This window comes from Mustelus asterias, chromosome 26, assembly GCF_964213995.1.
Source record: "Mustelus asterias chromosome 26, sMusAst1.hap1.1, whole genome shotgun sequence".
NCBI lineage: Eukaryota > Metazoa > Chordata > Chondrichthyes > Carcharhiniformes > Triakidae > Mustelus > Mustelus asterias.
This window is the reverse complement of record NC_135826.1, coordinates 40396154-40419167: the sequence shown is the minus strand read 5'-3', so window position 1 is coordinate 40419167 and position 23014 is coordinate 40396154. Positions and strand designations below refer to the sequence as shown.

The 23014-nt window shown below is 47.9% G+C and overlaps 1 protein-coding gene across 2 annotated transcripts; it reads left to right on the top strand.

Annotated features, from left to right (window-relative positions):
* The first annotated feature begins 669 nt into the window (after nt 1-669).
* map1sa (microtubule-associated protein 1Sa) lies at nt 670-22780 on the top strand. 2 transcript variants are annotated; one of them, XM_078198537.1, is made up of 7 exons: nt 674-883; nt 11757-11839; nt 12405-12545; nt 13188-15243; nt 16747-16908; nt 17556-17776; nt 18685-22780. In XM_078198537.1, the coding sequence occupies exons 1-7, from the start codon at nt 760-762 to the stop codon at nt 18838-18840; spliced, it is 2943 nt and encodes a 980-aa protein (XP_078054663.1). In that variant the 5' UTR covers nt 674-759; the 3' UTR covers nt 18841-22780. The 2 variants fall into 2 exon arrangements, with proteins under 2 accessions (XP_078054662.1, XP_078054663.1); XM_078198536.1 differs by having other exon boundaries at nt 670-883; nt 13188-16908.
* Nucleotides 22781-23014: the final 234 nt, after the last annotated feature.

Below are 23014 nucleotides of genomic sequence, written 5' to 3'. Positions count from 1 at the left end.
ACCATTCTTTTGTATCCCTCCATTCCCACTCCGTTCATGTGGCTATCTAGATAAGTCTTAAACGTTCCCAGTGTGTCCGTCTCCACCACCTTGCCTGGCAGCGCATTCCGGGCATCCACCACCCTCTCTGTAAAATATGTCCTTCTGATATCTGTGTTAAACCTCCCCCCCCCCTTCACCTTGAACCTATGACCCCTCGTGAACGTCACCACCGACCTGGGGAAAAGCTTCCCACCGTCACCCTATCTATGCCTTTCATAATTTTATACACATAATTTACCTGAAGCATTAACCGTTTCTCAGTCAATTGGACACTGGGAGCAAGGAGTTGTGATGTGGAGATGCCAGCGTTGGACTGGGTAAACACAGTGGGTTTTAACAACACCAAGTTAAAGATTTAACCTGGTTGTGTTAAAACTCTTACTGAGCAAGGAGTTGTCCAGAGTCACCACAATGATACTGGGGCTGAAATGGTTAAATGTTGAGGTCATATTGGATAAACTTGGTCTGCGTGCACGGTGGGAGTTGATGAAGGCTGTTTAACAACTGAAGCATCACTTTCCCATCTGTGCATTTCCGGCTGCCCCATCGCTAGCCTCCCGTGATTAAAAGCCAATATTCCATAAGACTTCTGAATTGTTTCTTTTTCTACCTGTCCGCCGACTGAGGTCTGTTCATCTGGACTCCTGTATCTCGGTGTTGCCCCTTTGCTCCTCCCCCCTCCCTCACCCCCAATGTCCATGTTGCTGCCTCTCCCTCATGGCTGGTGTTTCTTTTCCAGGGATCCTCTCCTGGGACATTGACGCTGCTGCTTTCAACCTTGATGAACAACTCAAACTCTTTGTGTCCAGACACTCTGCTACGTTTCCCGATGAGGGGAAAGGTAAGACCTTAATTTCATTTTTTGCTGTGATTTGTGCAAACATCTGGGGCTGCAGATCCACCCGGTGGTTCTTTACAATCCTTGGCAGCAGGTTTTGAGTGAAATTCAAACACTGAACGTTTGGGGATTTTTGATTTTGTTTGATGTTTTTGGTAATATTTTTATTGGTGAAACTTGAGGCAGGCTTGGTTTGAATAGTGTTGATTCTATAACCCTGCAGGGACCATCCCCCATCAACCCCCAAGACCTACGTTTCTCACTGAGTTTGTGGAATATCCAGTTGAAAAACGAATGAACTGACTTCTATTCAGTGTAGCTGCTTCGGAGAAGCCGAAAGTCCTCAAACACTTGGTGATGAAGTACTTTTTGCAGCATCATCAGTGTTGCAGCCAATCCCCACACGGCAATTTCTCTCGCAGCAAAAACACAAGATGCTGGAATATCTCAGCAGGTCTGACAGCCTCTGTGGAGAGAGGGAGCGGAGCCAACGCTTCAAGTCAGAGCTCTGACAAAGGGTCATCCAGACTCAATATTGTGGTGTTAAAAAAACATATAAAACAGATGCTGTTAGAACAGCGGATGCTGCAAAATCTCAGCAGGATTTTGATTTAATCTGAAATTCTCTCGTGTTGCTCGGGGGGATTAATATTGGCAGGAAACTGAGGGGACCTCCCTGCTCTTCAGATAATTGATCTCCAGTTAAAGGAGCTTAAACATGTTGTTGTATTTTTGGAGGTGGACTGTTCAGGTTCCATCCCAGTGTCTCTGGATCAGCAGCAGCAGCAGTGAACAGACTGACCAAAGGTCCATTTCGAAAGGCTGCGTCCTTCAAGCTGAGTTGAGTGAGCTGCTCTCTACCTCTATCATTCCCACAATTGGTTTCTGTATCCTGGGACTGGAATGTGGTCAGGGCTCTCGGTCACGTTTTGTCCAGGTATCGGTGTTGGAATGTGGGGATGATGCCTGAGTGAGTGTTAGTTCTGTTTGGGAGGACTGTGGTGGAACAGCTCTCTGGTGTGATGCCCCCTAAAGGTGAATATCTTGCTGTGATTGGCTGGCCAACTTCATACATGAATGGTTGTACTGGAGGGATGATCTCACTGAGATGGCGTCTTCTGCTGAGCAAGTTACACGTGATGGATAAGAAAGTGTAGCGATTCCTGTTGAGTCACCCCTGCCCAGCTCTCTCTCTTGTGATTTGCTGCTGACTGAATTAGAGGGGAGGGGCCTCTGAGAATGAATGAGCATCATGGGTTGCTCAGTCATCTGCCCTGAGATATCCTGCTTTGAGCTGATCTGCCAACTCTCAGCCCTCTGTAGAGTGGGGTCCCGTGGCTAAGTCACAGCTTTCTCTGCCTCAATGAGAAGGAGCGGCGCTCTGAAAGCTTGTGCTACCAAATAAACCTGTTGGACTTCAACCTGGTGTTGTGAGACTTCTCAATGGGATGAAACCAGTGATCGTTTGAACAAGCAGAGTCTCTCAAACTTGCTGCAGTCTTTTGGTCAGTTCATGCGGCAGAGGCCCCAGCAGTGCAGTTGGTAATTAGGGACTCTGTCTCTGTGTCGGGTCTTGCAATTCTTTTTTCCTTCTCCCTTTCCACATCCTTGTTCAAATCTGTGTAGGTGGCGTATGATTCACCCAGGATAAAGACTTGCATTTACGGCACGGTAGCACAGTGGTTAGCACTGCTGCTTCACAGCTCCAGGGTCCCGGGTTCGATTCCCGGCTCGGGTCACTGTCTGTGTGGAGTTTGCACATTCTCCTCGTGTCTGCGTGGGTTTCCTCCGGGTGCTCCGGTTTCCTCCCACAGTCCAAAGATGTGCGGGTTAGGTTGATTGGCCAGGTTAAAAATTGTCCCTTAGAGTCCTGGGATGCATAGGTTAGAGGGATTAGCGGGTAAAATATGTGGGGGGAGGGCCTGGGTGGGATTGTGGTCGGTGCAGACTCGATGGGCCGAATGGCCTCCTTCTGCACTGTAGGGTTTCTAATCTTCTTTCTAATCTAATCTTATTTGAATTTATAGAGACATATAAGATAATGAAGGGGCTAGACAGGGTAGAGGCAGAGAGATTCTTTCTGCTTAGAAAGGAAACAAGAACTAGAGGACACAGCCTCAAAATAAGGGGGAGTCAGTTTAGGACAGAGTTGAGGAGGAACTTCTTCTCTCAGAGGGTACTGAATCTCTGGAATTCTCTGCCCATTGAAGCAGTGGAGGCTACCTGGTTAAATATGTTTAAGTCACAGGTAGATAGATTTCTGATCAATAAGAGAATTAAGGGTTATGGGGAGCGGGCGGGTAAGTGGAACTAAACCACTGTCAGATCAGCCATGATCTTATTGAATGGCGGGGCAGGCTCGAGGGGCTAGATGGTCTACTCCTGCTCCTATTATGTTCTTATGAACAGTGCCAGGTAAATACAATATCAGGAAGTCCAAAGTCACTCTCATCAATCCCCAGCAACAGACTCTGTTCCTTAGTGATTCCGTCCCCCTCTCTCTCGTTGCCAGGGTGTTTGTATCCTGATGTTGTATTTAACGAGGTTCTGCCACAGATCCGTGCCATTACTCAGTCTGCCCAATTCCCCCTTGTTGCTCAACTTCACCCCATCTCCTAAAAAGAGGCCAATAATCTGCTGAAATCTTCACCCGTACCTTGACCATCTTCATTCCCTCACAGACTTGAGGCCATCCAATGTTCCAAAGACTGATGTATGAGGAGAGATTGACTAGGTTAGGATTGTTTTTGCTGGAGTTCAGACAAATGAGGGGGGAATCTCATGAAGACCTTTAAAATCCTAACAGGACTAGACAGGATAGATGCAGGGGGGATGTTCCTGATGGTGGGGGAATCCAGAACCAGGGGTCACTGTCTGAGGATTCGGGGTAGACCACTTAGGATGGAGATGAGGAGACATTTCTTCACCCAGAGAGTGGTGAGCCTGTGGAATTCATTACCACAGGAAGTAGTTGATGCCAAAACATTGAATGTATTCAAGAGGTGGCTGGATATAGCACTTGGGGCGAATGGGACCAAAGGGAAAAGCAGGATTAGGCTACTTAGTTGGACAATCAGCCATGATTGTTTGAATGATGGAGCAGGCTTGAAGGGCCGAATGGCCGTCTCCTGCTCCTATCTTTCTATGCTCTGCTGACTTGTGTCAAAGTCCCTGTTGATCATCAGTTGTGCTCCCAGTGCTTCATTTTTAGAATTCACATCCTTGTTTGCAAATCTGCAACCTTCACCTCTAACTCTAATCTCCTCCAACCCTTAAATCCTCATCTTTGCGCTGCTCCAATTCTGGCCCCTTAAACCTCGCTGATTTTAATGGCACCACCATGGGCTGTGCTTTCTGTTGCCATTAGTTTCTGGGCACCCATCCCTAATCTTCCTTTGTGGCTTGGCATCAAGCATCTGTTTGGTAATTGCTTCTGTTCAAGTGCCTTGATGTTTTGTGTGAAAGGCGCTATATAAATGGAAGCTGTAGTCCATGGCCTTGGATGACCCAAAGTGCTTTACAGCCAATGAAATGCGCTCTTAAAAGGTAGGAAATGTGGCAGCTGATATGCATATCGAAAGATCCCCTCAATACTGAGGGCTAGACAATTTGCTTAATACGTTTGGCCAGGAACGCCATAAAGGGCTCTGGGATCTTTGATGTGGAGATGCCGGCGTTGGACTGGGGTAAACACAGTGAGAAGTCTCACAACACCAGGTTAAAGTCCAACAGGTTTATTTGGTAGCAAAAGCCACTAGTTTTCGGAGCACTGCTCCTTCGTCAGGTGAGTGGGAGTTCTGTTCACAAACAGGGCATGTAAAGACACAAACCCAATTTACAAAATAATGGTTGGAATGCGAGTCTTTACAGCTAATCAAGCCTTAAAGGTACAGACAATGAGAGTGGAGAGAGGGTTAAGCACAGGTTATTTCGGTATCTTGTCTGCTTTCTTGCATCTTTGTAGAAATTTGATGTCTGTGTCGATACTTGTGCTTAACGCTCTCTCCACTCACATTGTCTGTACCTTTGAGACTTGATTACCTGTAAAGACTCTCATTCCAACCATTATTTTGTAAATTGAGGTTGTGTCTTTGTGCCCTGTTAGTGAACAGAACTCCCACTCGCCTGACGAAGGAGCAGCGCTCTGAAAGCTGGTGGCTTTTGCTACCAAATAAACCTGTTGGACTTTAACCTGGTGTTGTGAGACTTCTTACTGTGTGGGATCTTTAACATCCACCCAAGGGTGGGAGTGAATGGTGCCTCAGTTTAACATACCACAAAGTTAGCTCCTTCGATAATGACGCACCCTTTCAGTACTGCACTGAAGTGCATATTTTGCAGATAACTGGGGTCAGTGCGAACCCTTTAATCATGGATATTGTGTGAGTGACTTTCATTTGGGAAGTGTAAAAGAATTCCATAGTCTTGTGGGCACTTGGAATCAAGAGCTGGGAAAGGCAAGCCAGCATCTTATTGAGGGGCTGCGTGGCCACTGCCGGTTCCTAGTCCTCATTTCAGTATTAAATTCCTGTTCCTTTCTGGCTGAGTGCTCGATGTCTATTTTGTGCTTTGATTATGGGTGTGGGGCGGTTTGACTGTACTGGGTTTGTTATCCTGTCTGGATTTCCACCCTTCCAGGATTCTTCCTCCTCTGTCTCTCCTTACAAAGCTTTCCCTGTCCCTGGGGAGGTTGGTGAGGAAGAGGTTAAGTCCTGGATTCCTTCTGACTGTTGGAAACAGGTGTTCTTGCTATGGGAAGGGCGTGAATGTTGGGAATCTTGGCCATCTGTGTCCATGTGTGTTTTGTCCCGTTTCTGTTCCTGCTTCTCTGCCTCAAGAAGCAGAGCTTGGTGATTGAGCCCTGAGCTGCGTGTGGTTTTGAGACAACCTCAGGGAGGGGTGCACATACTTTTAATGACTGCACACATCTCATCTACACTTGTAGACACCAGGAATTCATACTGATGCCAAGTATAGTTATCATGCTGATGGCCAGTCAACTTGCCCAAAAATAGCAATGTAATAAATATTGGGGGTTTTTGAACAATATATTCATTTTGGTCGCATCAGTTGATAACTGTGCAAAAGGGGTGCGTATGATTGTGCTTTAATCCAAATAGGTTAACACCTCCCCATGACATTCAGTCACAGAATCCCTGACCATCAACATCCTGGGGTTTGAATTTGACTGTCACCAGCGAGAGAAACATTGCTTCCCATTACAGGTCAGAGACTGGGAATTCTGCAGTGAGGAACTCCACTCCTGACTCCCCACCCAAAGCCTGTCCACTATCTACAAGGCACAGTCAGGCGTGTGATGGAATACTCTCCCTACTGTCCTGGATGGGTTCAGCTTCAAGAAGCTCGATGCCATCCAGGACAGAGCCACACGCTCTCTCGCGCTCTCTCGCGCACTCTCGCGCACTCACTGAATGGCAATGCATATCCTCTACAGGATACACTGCAATAACTCACCAATGTGTCTTTGACCAGAAAGACAAGGGTAGCAGATGCTTGTGAGCGCCCCCCGCTCCCCCCACACACACCTGCAAGCATTCACCCCTTCACCCTACAAAGTCTCACCCCCATCTTGACTTGGAAGTAAATCATGTTCCTTCACTGACTGGGTCAAAATCTGAGAACTCTCTCTGCTCGCCATGGGAACGCTGTCTCCACAGGAACCGCTTCACGAAGGTGGCTCAGCCCCACTTCCAGGACAATTTGGGATGGTCAATAAATGCCAGTGACGGCCTCATTCTTAAACAGACACAGATGCAGCAATGATTGGTGTGAAGCCATATCAAAAATAGTGGATGATGAAACCCATCGGATTGTATATGTCCCCCGGTGATCTCTTCCAGTAACGCTGCCAGAGGAACTGCAGGAACTTTCTTGAATCAACTGAGTATTTATTTTTTTAACCAACGCTACTGAAGCAGGTTATCTGGTTTTACTGGCTTTCATGGGATCTTGCTGTGCACAAATTGGCTGCTGTTTTTCCCATTGCAGTTGTGACTGGACATTCTTACAGTACCTCATTGGCTGAGAAGTGCTTCAGGGCACCCTGCCGATTGCTGACTGGTACAGAGTGTGAATATTGTTTAAAGTGAAGCTGAGGCATGTGATTGAATCACTCACATCAGAGTCTGTTTGTGAGTTAGTGTGATGCGCAGAGACTGATCAGGGTAGCCACAGGGTAGCTTTGATATGTTCTGTTTTGCTGCTGTTTGCTTTTCTCATTTGAAGGGCAGTATTGTTCACGCAGCACTCACTGCAGTCAGTCCCACTACTGCAGACTAACCATTCATAGAGGAATAGTAACTTGTTGTCCCAAGAAGTGACTTTGTTCTGACCTGCAGGGTTTGAGGGGGTGGTGAATTGAGCTACTCTGAAACACAACGCTTTTATTTTTTCTGTTGAAAATCTTTACATTGATTTTTTTGGTGGGTTCTAAAATATCTCCCGGCCTCTCCTGCAATTTGACCCAGAGCTTGCACTTTGCAGCTCTTTTAGTATTGGTTTCTTGCCATGAGTTGACCTGCCTGGATGCTCGCTGCTTGTTTGTGCTGCCATGATCCCATTGGTACCTCCACATGCACAGTGGTGCCAGTCTAAACCCCATTTCACAGCTCAATAGATCTGGCAGCCCCAACTCATCGACACTGAACATGTCCCGTGTGAGCCTCATCGAAATCATAGAAACCCTACAGTGCAGAAGGAGGCCATTCGGCCCATCGAGTCTGCACCGACCACAATCCCACCCAGGCCCTACCCCCACATATTTACCCGCTAATCCCTCTAACCTACGCATCTCAGGACTCTAAGGGGCAATTTTAGCATGGTCAATCAACCTAACCCGCACATCTTTGGACTGTGGGAGGAAACTGGAGCACCCGGAGGAAACCCACGCAGACACGAGGAGAATGTGCAAACTCCACACAGACAGTGACCCGAGCCGGGAATCGAACCCGGGACCCTGGAGCTGTGAAGCAGCAGTGCTAACCACTGTGCTACCGTGCTGCCTCCTCCCACTTTTCATAGAATCATAGAATCCCTACAGTGCAGAAGGAAGCCATTTGGCCCATCGAGTCTGCACCGACCACAATCCCACCCAGGCCCTATCCCCATAGCCCCATGCGTTTACCCTAGTTAGTCCCCTTGATACTAAGGGCCAATTTAGAATGGCCAATCCACCCAACCTGCACATTTTTGAACTGTGGGAGGAAATCAGAGCACCCGGAGGAAACCCACGCAGACACGGGGAGAACGTGCAGACTCCACACAGTGACCCGAGGTCGGAATTGAACCCGGGTCCCTGGCGCTGTGAGGCAGCAGTGCTAACCCACTGTGCCACCGTGCTGCGAGAGAGCACCCCATTGAAACTTGCAGGATACTGAAAGGCCTGGATAGAGTGAATGTGGAGAAGATGTTTCCATTCAGAGGCGAGACTAGGATTCGAGGGTACAGTGAGTAAAGAGACCACTCTTTTTAGAACCGAGATGAGGAGAAATTTCTTCAGCCAGAGTGGTGGTGAATCTATGGAATTCATTGCCACAGAAAGCTGTGGAGGCCAGGTCATTGAGTGTATTTACTGAGAGGTTCTTGATTTGGTAAAAGGATCAACAGTTACGGGGAAAAGGCGGGAGAATGGGATCGAGAAAATTATCAGCCATGATTGAATGGTGGAGCAGATTCGATGGGCTGAATGGCTTAATTCTGCTCCCATATCTTATGGTCTTTGTCTTACCCCATCAATAGACCCTTCTATTTCTTTCTCTCATGTTTATCCAATTTCCCTCGAGTGTACATATTCTATAATCCACTTTCTCCAAGTCCCTGTAGACAGATCCACACACTCTGGGTAAAGGCATTTTTCCTGAATTCCCGATTGGAATTATTGGCGCCTGTCTTATTGCTGTTAATGGACTCTTCCTCCCACAGGCCAGGATGCAGCAGGTCGGAATGTCAGCACTCCAGGGACATCAGATAGCCACCAAACAATGGCAGGAATCCCAACCCAGCAGCTTGACACTCTATCCAATTAGTGCATTATGGAGGGAAACATGTTTGGATAATGTTCCAGGCAGACTTCTCTTCCAATAGGAGAGAGACCCATCTTATGCAGGAGAAAGATTGCAGTAGAATTAATCTGCGTCCAATATATTATTGATGGCATAAAGGACTCTCCCTTGAGATGGTGCATTCCATTCTATGGTGAGAAATCCAGCTGTGTAGAAAGCTTAAAGCAATTCATTTGTTTATAATTTATATAATCTGCAGTCAGATTTGAATTTTAGCTGCTTGAGATGGATTTACTTCCTGCTTTTGTTTACTGCTGTCCCCATCAAACACTCCCAGGACAGGTACAGCACGGGGTTAGATACAGAGTAAAGCTCCCTCTACACTGTCCCCATCACACTCCCAGGACAGGTACAGCACGGGGTTAGATACAGAGTAAAGCTCCCTCTACACTGTCCCCCATCAAACACTCCCAGGACAGGTACAGCACAGGGTTAGATAGAGTAAAGCTCCCTCTTCACTGTCCCCATCAAACACTCCCAGGACAGGTATAGTACAGAGTTAGATACAGAGTAAAGCTCCCTCTACACTGTCCCCATCAAACACTCCCTGGACAGGTACAGCATGGGGTTAGATACAGAGCAAAGCTCCCTCTACACTGTCCCCCATCAAACACTCCCAGGACAGGTACAGCACAGGGTTAGATACAGAGTAAAGCTCCCTCTACACTGTCCCCATCAAACACTCCCTGGACAGGTACAGCATGGGGTTAGATACAGAGCAAAGCTCCCTCTACACTGTCCCCCATCAAACACTCCCAGGACATGTACCGCACGGGGTTAGATACAGAGTAAAGCTCCCTCGACACCGTCCCCCATCACACTCCCAGGACAGGTACAGCACGGGGTTAGATACAGAGTAAAGCTCCCTCTACACTGTCCCCATCAAACACTCCCAGGACAGGTATAGTACAGAGTTAGATACAGAGTAAAGCTCCCTCTACACTGTCCCCATCAAACATTCCCAGATGTACAGTGCTTGTGATGTTTGTGCTGTAGGAACTGTGTTGAATCCTGAGCACAGCCAGACTGTGATTAGTCTGGGTTTGCTTGGGGAACCCAGGGTGTCGGTGAAAATCCTGATGTTTAACCCACTATTTCTGGCTGAGGAAGTGGATATTTTTGGTTTGGATTGACGTTATTGATTGGCCCTGACTCTAATATCACCTTGTGATTTGTTTCCTAATGAAGCACCTTGGGAGGATTTACTATGTTAAAGGTGCTGCATTAATGCAAGTTGCTGTTGTTACATTCAGTTTGTTTGTCTGATCCTTGGCTTAATGGTCTGGTCAGCTTTGTTGCTGTTTGCTGCACTGTTAGTGGAGCGTTTAGCTAACTGTGCAGTGGGATTGGGGTAATGCTCCGATACTGTGTCAAGTTGTAGAGGAGGAAGGAAATGCTGTCCTTGAGTCTCTGTAATCTCTCTCCCTCATTCAGGCAGAGAGGATTAGCCATGGTGTGTGTGCGCTGACGGATGTCGGTACCTTCCGGCTGCACGGAGGCCTCTGGTGCTGTCCTCATGGACACATTGAGAAACCAAAGGATTGAGCAGTTTTCATTCCGACTTGACAGAATAGTGCGTTGGTTTGAGAGCCTTTTGATTCGCACTGCAGATTATTCCATTGACGGCTGAACGAGCCAGACTAGGAAAACTAGGATCACGAGGTGGGAGGCTGAGATCCAGAGAGTTCCTTAATATCCTTCACCCATCCCCACCAGTACTGTACCCCAGTGTTATACAGTGACAGACCCCAGTGTTATACAGTGACAGACCCCAGTGTTATACAGTGACAGACCCATCCCCACCAGTACTGTACCACAGTGTTATACAGTGACAGACCTGTCCCCACCAGTACTGTACCCCAGTGTTATACAGCGACAGACCCGTCCCCACCAGTACTGTACCCCAGTGTTATACAGTGACAGACCCGTCCCCACCAGTACTGCACCCCAGTGTTATACAGTGACAGACCCGTCCCCACCAGTACTGTACCCCAGTGTTATACAGTGACAGATCCGTCCCCACCAGTACTGTACCCCAGTGTTATACAGTGACAGACCCGTCCCCACCAGTACTGTACCCCAGTGTTATACAGTGACAGACAAGTCCCCACCAGTACTGTACCCCAGTGTTATACAGTGACAGACCTGTCCCCACCAGTACTGTACCCCAGTGTTATACAGTGACAGACAAGTCCCCACCAGTACTGTACCCCAGTGTTATACAGTGACAGACAAGTCCCCACCAGTACTGTACCCCAGTGTTATACAGTGACAGACCTGTCCCCACCAGTACTGTACCCCAGTGTTATACAGTGACAGACAAGTCCCCACCAGTACTGTACCCCAGTGTTATACAGTGACAGACCTGTCCCCACCAGTACTGTACCCCAGTGTTATACAGTGACAGACAAGTCCCCACCAGTACTGTACCCCAGTGTTATACAGTGACAGACCCGTCCCCACCAGTACTGTACCCCAGTGTTATACAGTGACAGACAAGTCCCCACCAGTACTGTACCCCAGTGTTATACAGTGACAGACCTGTCCCCACCAGTACTGTACCCCAGTGTTATACAGTGACAGACCCGTCCCCACCAGTACTGTACCCCAGTGTTACACAGTGACAGACCCGTCCCCACCAGTACTGTACCCCAGTGTTACACAGTGAGAGACCTGTCCCCACCAGTGCTGTACCCCAGTGTTATGCAGTGACAGATGTATCTGCTCCTATGCGGTTGGGTCTTTGCGGGATTGGTGTTTCATTATTCAATGTGTTCTTGTCTTTTCTCTCTCAGGCCAGAAGATTCTCCATCACCACGGTGAGGCTTTGGAAACATTGGTTCTGATAAATCCCTCCAATGAGTGTCTGTGTCATGAGGTGAGGCATCAGCTGGTTCTCTTTAACCTTGTGACCTTTATCCTCCAATCTGCCCCCTCCCTGTTTCAGCCCCCGACCCCGAGCTCATTCTCCGGCTGCCACCTGTTATATTGAGCAGCTTTCACCAATAACTCTGTGAAATGGGGGCGGTAGGCGGCTTGGCGGTGGTGGACGGGGGCACGGCGCGTGTCTCCTCACCAGTAGTTAACTCTCAACCAACATTATAACGCAGATTCTGATTATTTTTCACGTTGCTGTTTGTGGGATCTTGCTATGCACAAGTGGATTGTCATTGCCAATGATTAGCTGTGACGTATTGGGTGTGTCCCTGTGTGCTGCAAGGTTTTATATAAAGCTGTTATTTAATTGGACCAGTTGTCCAGGGGATCCCCTTGAAGGGGCTCTTGTGGCTCTGATTCTGAGTTGACGCTGAGCTTGGTGCCATCTCATTCATCCTCTTTTAAACTCAATCCAGTGCAGCAACTGGAGTCGGGAGGCTGACAGCGCAACGCAACACAGAGTCCTGTTTCCACAGCTGATTCCTGTGCTGCTGTTTCTGTTCTAGGTACGGACTCTGATATCGGCGCCGTCCCGACACAAGCTCTTGGTATTGGCTGGACTGTGTCTGGAGGAATCGGGTGATCTACTGTTGCAGAAAGGATCCTTCACATTCCAGGATTTCATCCAGATCTTCACGGACAAGGAGGTTGTTTCCAGCATTGCTGTCTCCCCTCTCTCTCTCTCTGTTAACCCTGCTGCTCCTTCGCTGTCCTTTAAAATCAGTGATTTCAAAATTGAGCTACAGCTTGTTCATACTCAGACTGCTGGCAATTCCCACCCAGAATCTAACCCTGTGCTGTATTCTGTGCTGGGAATGTTTGAGGACGGTTTAAAATGAAGATAACATTTTTGAAGTTGAGGTGTTGCCAGACCAGGAGCCAATCCAGATCAGGCGGCAGTGGTGGTTAGCAGGACCCAGGTTCGATGCCCGGCTTCGATCACTGTCTTGCCGTGTCTGCTTGAGTTTCCTCCGGGTGCTCTGGTTTCCTCCCACAGTCCCAAAGACGTGCTGGTTAAGTGTATTGGCCATGCTAAATTCTCCCTCAGTGTACCTGAACAGGCGCCGGAGTGTGGCGGCTCGGGGATTTTCACAGTAACTTCATTGCAGTGTTAATGTAAGCCTACTTGTGACATTAATAATAAAGTTTAGGTTAGCGAGCCTGGAGGTGATGGGGGACCAGGACTGTCTGCAAGCTAGAACAAGCAGCAGGGTTTTGAATGAACTGAAACTTATTCTGATGTCTAAAGGATGGTGTATTGATAAGTTGCCCTTTTGATTTCCTCTTAGATCGGAGAGCTGTTGAGTTTCACACCACCTGCTAACAAGGCCAGCCTCACCCTCGCCTGCCCTGACTTTGGAGAATGGAAGAAATCCAGCTTGGAGAAGCACAGCCTCCAGGAGTTCATTGAGATCAGGCTGAACCCTCCGGTCGTTCTGCCGCCGATGGAAGGACTCCAGGAATTCCTGGAATATCTCTCCGAAACCATGGAATCGTCATCGCCCTTTGATCTGCTGGAGCCCCCGGCCACTGTGGGCTTCCTGAAGCTTTCCAAACCCTGCTGCTACATCTTCCCTGGAGGACGGGGAGACTCCGCCTTCTTTGCTGTCAATGGCTTCAATATTCTGGTGGACGGGGGTTCAGATCAGAAATCATCCTTCTGGAAGCTTGTCCGTCACTTGGACAGGATTGATTCTGTCCTGTTGACTCACATTGGAACTGACAACTTGCCCGGGATTAACAGCCTGTTGCAGAGGAAGCTTGCAGAGCTCGACGAGGATCAGTCTCTCGGCTCAGAAACGAACGGTGATTGGATGAAACATCTCATTTCTCCCGAGATTGGCGTCATGTTTCTCAATGCACCTGAACGGCTCCAACACATCGAGAGAAATAATGTCCGGCGTAGCATCGATGAGGTTAGTGTGACGCTTCAATATCTGGACCTGCTGCGGATTGAACCCCTGCCACTCTGCAGGACTGTTGGCAATGCTTTAGAACCAATCATTCTCTTTCAAAAGATGGGAGTTGGACGTCTGGAGATGTATGTCCTTAACCCAAGTAAAGGCAGTAAAGACCTGGACTTCTTGATGCAACAGTGGACAGGCAATGGCTGGCCCAAAGGAGGAGAGGTTCCCATTCCGTGCCTGGTGTCCATCTGTGCTCTTATTGTTTGGCACCCAGCGAGTAAGATTGAGAAGATAATCAGGGTGCTGTTTCCCGGTTGCACTCCTCAAAACAAAATATTGGAGGGATTAGACCGGCTGAAGCACCTGGAATTCTTGAAGCAGCCCTCCGCTACCAAAAGTGAACTGGAAGCTCTTCAAAAAGAGAAGGGCTCCAAGCCAAAACGGGCAGAAAGTCGGGAGAGTCTGAAAAGCCTCAAGGGGTCGTCTGTCAAAGCGGGATGCGACTCGGAGTCTAACTTGGTGGGGGCGAGGCCAGGATCTGCCAGGGACAAGCATCGGGTGGAGAGGAGGGACAAGGTTGGAAAACCCAAAGCTGACACGGCAGCACCGAGCGAGGGGGCGAGAGACACTCATTCGAATGCGTCGGCAGATCCGAGAGCCAGAGAACCAGTTGGCGACAAACTGAAAACCGACACAAAGCCTAAACTGTCCAAGGAGAGACTGCAAAAGAAAGAGGTGAAATCAGCAAAACCAGAGGAGAGCAAAGATGTGAAAGCTTCTAAAAAGGAGGAAAGAAAAGAAACGGAGGAGAAGAAAATGGTGAGAAAAGATGTGGCAAAGACAGTTAAGAAGGAGCCTAAAAAGGATGAAGGAACAGGAGCAAAGACTTCTGTTAAAAAAATGGCTGCGTCTTCTCTGAGCAGAAAGACGTCAGCAAAGGTCCCTGTGCAGAATAAAGAGGTGAAAAAGGATCCAATTCCTTTGGCTAAAGGGCAAGTCAAACCCAAAGTTCAGAAAAAGGGCTCTGCATCAGAATGCAAGCAAGATCCTGGCAGTGGATCTCTCTCGGAGAAGGGAGTTGAACTGGGTGCTTCCAAGCTCTCCACGCCGGAGGACATGACGGCAGATTTCGAGAAGCTGGAGGAAGCAGAGCAGGCGGTGCAGGCCGGCAGCGCAGTGGTGTTGAACCAGGCCGGGACGGTGTCTGAGGGGACAGCGGTGCTGCCAGATGAACCATCACCTGATGAGGGTTTCACCACAATGGAGAACGGAAGCGAGTTTGAATCTTCTCCCCAAGCTGACGATCGAGTTGTCAACACGGACGGCCCTGCCAGCGAGGAAGCCGTGATCTTGGTGTGGCCTGAGACGCATAAAGGAGGCGAGGACACGGAGGAGAAAGGGGAAGCCAGAGGTGATGCCAAGGCTGAATCTGATCAAGGTATGATTAGAATTAATCATATTAACGGTCTGATCTGTGGTACTGAAAATGAAGATGGTTTTGAGGTGGAAAGTCCTGATAAGTTCAGGTATTTTGATGAAAAGTTGAGTCCCAGTAGGAACATGACAGCCCTTTCACCTCTTGCTAAAACCCCACGGAGCGATCGTAGTGTTAACTTTGATCTAACGCCGACCGAGCTCGGGCCACCAGATGAATTGAAAGGGCAGATGTTTGTCAACAACCAGGAGATTGTGGAGGACCATTGTGCGAGCTCTGAGGAGAGGACCCTCGAGATGGTCTCTCCGCCAGGATCTGGCCCTGCCAGTGCTGGCCACACTCCCTTCCATCAATCACCAATTGATGAGATCATTCCCAGGAGTGAAGATGGTTTAATAGAGAGAGTTTCCAGCCTCCTCAATGAGGAAAACCAGTTGAATAATGCTTGTAATAAGCCTGTAGATGGAGCACCCCAGTCAAACACACGGCCACTATTTGAAAATGCCAATGCCCCATTGGACAGACACACTGGCTTTCTGACCCTGAGTCCGTTCAAGGAAATTGTCCCCGATGTTTCGCCAACTCTGACAACCCCTTCATTGCCAGCAGAAGTTGGCTCTCCCCATTCCACAGAAGTTGAGTCTCTGTCCGTCTCCTTTGAGCAGGTACTGCCGCCTCTGAGTGAAGCTCTGACGTCTCCACGAGAGGACAATCAGAGGGGACCTCTCGATGGTCTTTCTCCTGAACACGAAGCCTTCTCCGGGAAAGGGGACCCCCACAGCATGAGCCTGCCCTTGAAGTCAATGCAAGACACCTTCCGGCCTCCCCAGGCGTCGCTAGCCCGTTCCTCAGCGGATGGGGATCGTGCATTAATTCACGGTGATGGAGTTGATGGGCATTTGCCACGTGTAGCGGGGGTCCCATCCGAATCCCCTCACGATGTTGACTTGTGTCTTGTATCGCCGTGTGAATTTAAGCACCCAAAGACTGAACTCTCCCCCTCCTTCATTAACCCCAGTCCACGTGAATTGTCAGACGAGAGCGACCTTTCCCAGGAATTTGCCAAGCCCATTGTGCAAAGGAGAGGTCACAAGTCTCCTTCCAATAGAAAGGCAGCACTGGACGAAAGGACCCCAACTTCCGCTAGCGAGTCCCTCCCAACCCCCTCAGGTTCAGATGCCCAACATGGGACTGAGGACTGTCCGTCCATCACCGCAGACGGGGGCATTGACTCCGAGGAAGACTCTGAGAGCCTTCCTGCCGATGGGTCTCATCCAGCCATGTCCTCCAGACCGCATGACCCTCTTCCTGCCCCAATGAAAGACCCTCACCCACCTCCACCCCAACCTGGCACCTGCATGGTAGACCCTGAGGTGCTGACCCAGAACTCTACCAAAACCGTCTCAGAGAGGACGAAAGGCAAAAAAATGGGTTCCAAGCCGACTTTGGGCTCAGCAGCACGGAAAACCGAAAACACTAAACAATCGACTCTCTCCAAACCAAAAGGTCCTCAGCTGACGTCTAAAGAAGTGGATAAATTGGCCACAAGCAGCAAGAGCGGCAGCCAACCTGGCAAAGTTTCCCGTGTGAATTCCAACCAGTCGATAAGCTCGGAGAAGGGAAGGAATCCTCAAACCACAAGCTCCAAACCACTTCGCACAGTCACAGGTCAGTTACAGAACACAGGTGAGATTTACAGCACAGGCGGCCACTCTGCCCCTCATGACTGTCACCACATTGGGGTCCTGCACAAAGTTCTTCCAACTGGATTGAGGTCTCCACACATACAGATCGTAAAATGTAGTCATCGGCTACAAAAACCAATCCAGGTGAATGGAATAAGTCTTTCTAGCTAAAGGGTGAGAATGTAAAGAGGTGGGAAGGTTGCTGCAGCTGTGCAAACACCTGGTTAAACCACAGCTGGAGCATTGTTCTGGCCACCACACCTTGGGATATATTGGCTTTTGAAGGGGTGCAGTGTAGATTCACCAGAATGTTAACTGGGTTAGATTATAAAGACAAAACTGGACTGGTGTTCCCTGAAATGTAGAAGGTTTAAGGAGGTGGGGAGGATTTGGATGATTTTTTTTCCCCCCCTAGAATTAATTTCTAGCCTAGATGGAGATGACCTTTTCTGTAGTTGTGTCCAGGTCAAAGGGACATGGGCCATTCAGGAAAGATTTTACGAAACACTAGATGCAAAGTGTGCCAGTCTCACGGGAAGCAGCAGATGTAAGCTCAGTTAATCATCTGGAACCTGAGATTGTTAGATTTCTGCTGGGCAACCTGCTATGAATGAGTTGTTGCTGTTGCAGGTTCAGTGGGCAAATGTCCTCCTCTGGCTCCACCCGTCTATGTTGATCTTGCCTACATCCCCAACAACTACAGCGCCCGAACAATCAACGCAGACTTCTTTAGGCGGCTGAGATCTTCAATCTATGTCATAAGTGGCGATGACCCACAGAAAGAGGAGTCCATGAGGAACATCTTGGATTCACTCTTGGAAGGCAAAATGGTGTGGGGGAATAATATCCAGGTGAGGGGAATTTTCCATTTGTATAATCAATCACCAACCTCTATCCACATTCTTTATAACCCCTCCGCGACCTCTGCACTCGTCTAATTCCGGCTTCTTGTGTGTCTCTGGTTTTAATCGCTACATGGTGGCAGCCATGTCTTTCTCCCCAGTTGTCTTTGTCGCCGTGCTGGTGGGCTGTTGCCTTGAACTGCTGCAGTCCATCTGGTACAGATGCGCAAGTGCAATGTTGAGGGAATGCTGCATTGTCAGCGGTGCTGTCTCTCAGATGAAATGTTAAACCAAGGCCCCATCTGCCTTGAGGTGAATGTAGAAGATCCCAGGACACACTCTGAAGAGCAGGGGAGTCCTCCCATGTATCCAGGCCAATTTTTATCAATCGACCGACAGCACAAAAACCTGGTGATTTGGTCATAAACACACTGCCGTTTATTCTTCTAACATTTGCTGCTGCTTTTTCAATATTACTAGAGTGACTACACTTTTTTGACATTAAAGCTTCATGGGACATCCTGAGTTTGTAAATGTAAGTCGTCTCTTTACTCTGAGGCGCATGGGGAAGCTTAGTAATTCTCACCATGGCATTTTGTACAGACTGTCTCTTGACCTTGTTCTGCTTTTTCCACACTGGGGTTGAGTAATGGGAAGATTTTTAAAATATAAATGAGAGAAGTGGCCGTAAGGCCCAACAAACATGTTCTCTTTTCATGGAACTACACAGCCCTCCCGTGACCTCCCACATTCCTCCAATCCTGTGCTCCAGGCTGCACTAACGGTTCCATGAACCACTTGTCATGTCCCATTCCATGTCCTCCCCCAGAAATTCCACAGGGTTTTCTGATATTCTGGAATGTTCTTCACTGGCTGTCGTTGAAGTTGTACGTGATGCTGTCCCTTTTCTTTCAAAGGTCACCATAATCCCAACCTTTGACTCTCCAATCATGCATGAGTGGTACCAGGAGACCCACGAGAGGCAGCAGTCACTGAACATTACCGTACTGGGGAGTAACAGTACGGTCGTCATGCAAGAGGAGACCTTCCCAGCATGCAAAGTTGAATTTTAAACAGGAGTATGTGTAATGGACTGAACTTCTGAGTGCTTTTGCCGTGGGCAGGAGTTGAAGCCCATATTGGTTTTATCCCCCAATCTGCCCTAGGCAAATACATAGACCCTTCTCTGGCGTGTGTGTTTCTAGTGATGCATCAAGTCATGTGCAAAAACCCTGAAAAACATTCGCCCAGCTCATGCGATGCTTCAAAAGTTGCACAATTGTGCCAAGCCCCAGGCACAGAATTCCTCAAATGCCAGGGAGCTGGGTGAGAAGCCAAGCTGTGACGAATGGGCAAATGGGGGTGGTGAGGATGGGGGTCCAAGAGTCAGTTGGGACCAAGGGTTGAAAATATTGCCTGGTGGCACCAAATCCTTTCAAAAGGTGGCCAGTTACCCTCAATGACAAAAGGGTTTTTGATCTTATCCCCAATTTGCCAATCATTTGGAACAAAGGAAAAGAAGCCAAGAGGAGTTGCACTTTTGGTTTCTCTGGGAACGGGGTGATTTTTCTTATGGTCTTTGGGCTGTTAGCTTATTAAATCCTGCCCATGCTGGTGGCCCATTGGTCTGAAAGTCTACGGTAAATGAAATTTGTGATTTAAGTATTTGTGTTTTTTTTTCACATGGCAAGTCACTGTTGTAGCTTAGAATTACAACTCGTCACCTGTAGGTGCCCAAGTCCTCCTGGTTGAATCCTAGGAGTTGATCTTCCTCACCCTACACAAGCTCGATCCTGCTGGGACATGGGTTCCACAGACGCTGAGTGACTCGTTCTTCATGCAAGTCTAGATGATGTCAGCAGGTGATTGACTTTGCCTCGTCGGCGAGGCTAGCTTGGACCAAGTCCCATATCAAAGCTCAGCAATTATCTTGAGTTCTTGGACTAGGCCCAGGAATTCGATTCCCTGCTCCAAGGAGCCTCTGCTTCAGCCTAACCGTGTAATCGAACCAGTTCTTGGATTGGGGCCTCTGACAGAATAAGCCCAAATCTGGGTAAATTCTCCCACAGGTCAGTAAGAGTCCTGTGTGGCTTTCCTCATTGTAAATGATTTCACTTGGTCATGTTCCATTTCCAAGGAGGGTAGTGCTTGAGCACGGTAGGGGCGGCACGGTAGCACAGTGGTTAGCACTGCTGCTTCACAGCTCCAGGGTCCTGGGTTCGATTCCCGGCTCGGGTCACTGTCTGTGTGGAGTTTGCACATTCTCCTCGTGTCTGCGTGGGTTTTCTCCGGGTGCTCCGGTTTCCTCCCACAGTCCAAAGATGTGCGGGTTAGGTTGATTGGCCAGGTTAAAAATTGCCCCTTAGAGTCCTGAGATGTGTAGGTTAGAGGGATTAGCCGGTAAATATGTGGGGGTAGGGCCTGGGTGGAATTGTGGTCGGTGCAGACTCGATGGGCCGAATGGCCTCCTTCTGCACTGTAGGGATTCTATGATTCTATGAGCACGCTGATTTGGGGGAAATCTTGTAACTGTCTGGGTCCTGGTCTAGTTATCCCACCACTGACCATGCATGTCTTGTTGCCAAGTTTATTTGGAATGTTAGGCTACTTATTTGCACGCAAATAGCAAACTGGCCGATGGGCGGACAAAGCAGCACTTGTTCCATCCAGTGGAAAATTCACAGTGAAAATCATTAATTAAAATCCAGTTCCGAAAGGGAAACTACGATTAACAGCTACTTGTTGTCGGGCAGGTTTTGAGTTTGTATTTTTATGGGTGCTAGAATTCCACACACTTAGACTTGGGAGAGAACAAATAAAGATCAATTAACCTGTAAAATCACTGCTTCTAGAATGTTCCGCCGTAAACCGAAGGAGCTTTGATAGTTCTTTATAAAATATATACTGCATGCTAATCAGCTTTAATTAAATATTGTGGATGAGGAAAATTGGGAAGATTGTATTCCATCTTCCCAATCCTGAGGCCCAGGGGGTATAAGGTGGGGGATTCGTAAACTACAGTGATGGCAGTGGATGTTTCAGTTCAGTTGAGATTTGATTTTAAATTCCAGCAGGATATGAGGAACACCTCATCTCCACTCTCTCAGACTTGTTTATTTATGCTATCAAACCACCACTTTCAACGTAATAGGAAGCGAAGGAGACAAAAGACAATTAAAACCAAGACGGTTTTAGTCTTTGTTTTAATGTAAATCTCCATCCTTCCAACAGGCGCCATCAGGGACATTGTGACTTGCATTGTCTCCATGGCAACACTTTAACTTGATTATCTGGCAATCGTAAAATGCTTTGAAGAGTTCCAGCCAACCAGTAAGGGTTGTGTTTCTTGTGAGTGGGTATAGATATGAGGAGAATGAGGGTATAGGTTGCTGGCTGGTGAAGCCTCACTCAGTGAGGAGCTCCGTGCTGTGAGGCTTCACCTGTTTGTGTTATCTGGGAGTGCGGTGTTCCTGAAGACTGCAGTGCCTCCATGTTTGCATCCCAACAGTGATTTAATTACCAGTTGGGGAAGGAACCCTGGCCATTGTCCAAACTCGCCATCAACTTGATGGTGATTTGCTCAAATAGCTAGTTACTGACATGGTCGATAACTCAGTCAAAGGGCAGCCACTTAACCTCCAGAGACTTGAGTGACTGATGGTTTATGGAAGTAGTTGAAGGGGCAGGCGGATGTGTTTTGAAGGCAGGCTATTGGTGATATCCAGGCTCCACAGAGGGTTAGTGAGGGGGGTGGAAAAACTGGGATATGTATTGAGTGCGCAGAAACTCTGCTGGATGGTCGGACTGAGTGTGGTTATGTTATTTGAGTTGTCCCTGCTGCAACTTGAATGAACTATTGATACAAATGGTCTTTAGCAAATGAAGTTGGGGGCGGAAGGTAGATTTGGGGAAGAGGTGTAGGTGGGGGTTGGGGGTGTGGAGGATAGATATGGAAGGGGGTGGCTTGTGAAATCAAACAAGGCAGCCTGAGTATTGACGAGGCCAGTTATTCCAGACCCTCCCCAGACGTGTGATAACCTGGGGCACACTTTCTCTCTCTCTCTCTCTTCCCCCTTGTTGTTTACACAGAACTCACCTTGTGTTCTGATGCCAGTTGATTGAATCCAATACACTCCATTGAGGAGCAGTAGAGAGCTCGTGACACACAAGCATGTAACTAAAAAAGCTGCGACTTCAATCCAGTTATTTATTCTCAAAATTAATATATAATAAACTGTTTATGGTTTACACTATTTTGTAATTGTTGCTGTTTGGGCAGCACTGTTCAATGTTGACCTTATGTCAAACCTTCTATTAGGTATTTTTAATGTGAGGTTTAATCAGTATTAAACACTAATTGGAGAATTATTTTCAGGTTAGGTCAATGGAGGATACAAACTGTCCTGATTGCATTTCATTGAGAATTGTACTGTACTCCTGAACATGTATGTAAAAGTTTCATAACTGCTGACTGTGCCATACATTGATGGGATATTTGTATTTTAAAGGGTGGTGTGTTTACACATCAGTAAGTGGGGGACTGCCTGTCTCAAAGGAGGTGATATCAGACAAACTTGGTTTAAAAACCATGTGTGGCTTCAGGTGATTTTTAACCCAAGATTTGCTGGTAGATGCAGAGTTTTATCCCCCAAGGAAGTGGTGATGGATTCTCTGCTCTATGCTGGGACTCTAACCCCACTCAATTAGTAAACACCCATGTTTATATTCTTGTTAATCCTGGTTCATGGGCGAGGGTGTAGGAGCCGTGTTTTGGGTGAGTCTCTATTCAATGTTTCACTTTAATTGGGGAGGTGTCTGCACGGACTTGCTCGAGTCACTCCCTGTTACTGTGCAGAAGTCCAGGCTGCTAGTTATTCTCACTTGCTTTTAAAGATTGTTCTGTGTGTGTGTGTGTGTGTGTATATATATATACACAGACTGGGTCTATCTGTTGGCACTACTGTTAGAATTTCTGGCTTTATGATGAAATTGAACAATAAAATTTCAATAAAGGGACTGATTTTCCTTGTGTTTTCTTCCTGGATCCCACTTCATCCAAACTTGCCGACCATCTCCTCTCGGATCAGCTGCTATATTGAATTATTCTGAGGTGTTCTGATAATCGTTCATGCACATGTGGTCTTGTTAAAAACCTGTGCAGCTGTAGCAAGTATTATTCTGCTGTCCAAACTCCCAGTTGTCATTGAGTGAACATTTAGTTCTGAAAAGATTTACTATTTCAGGCTA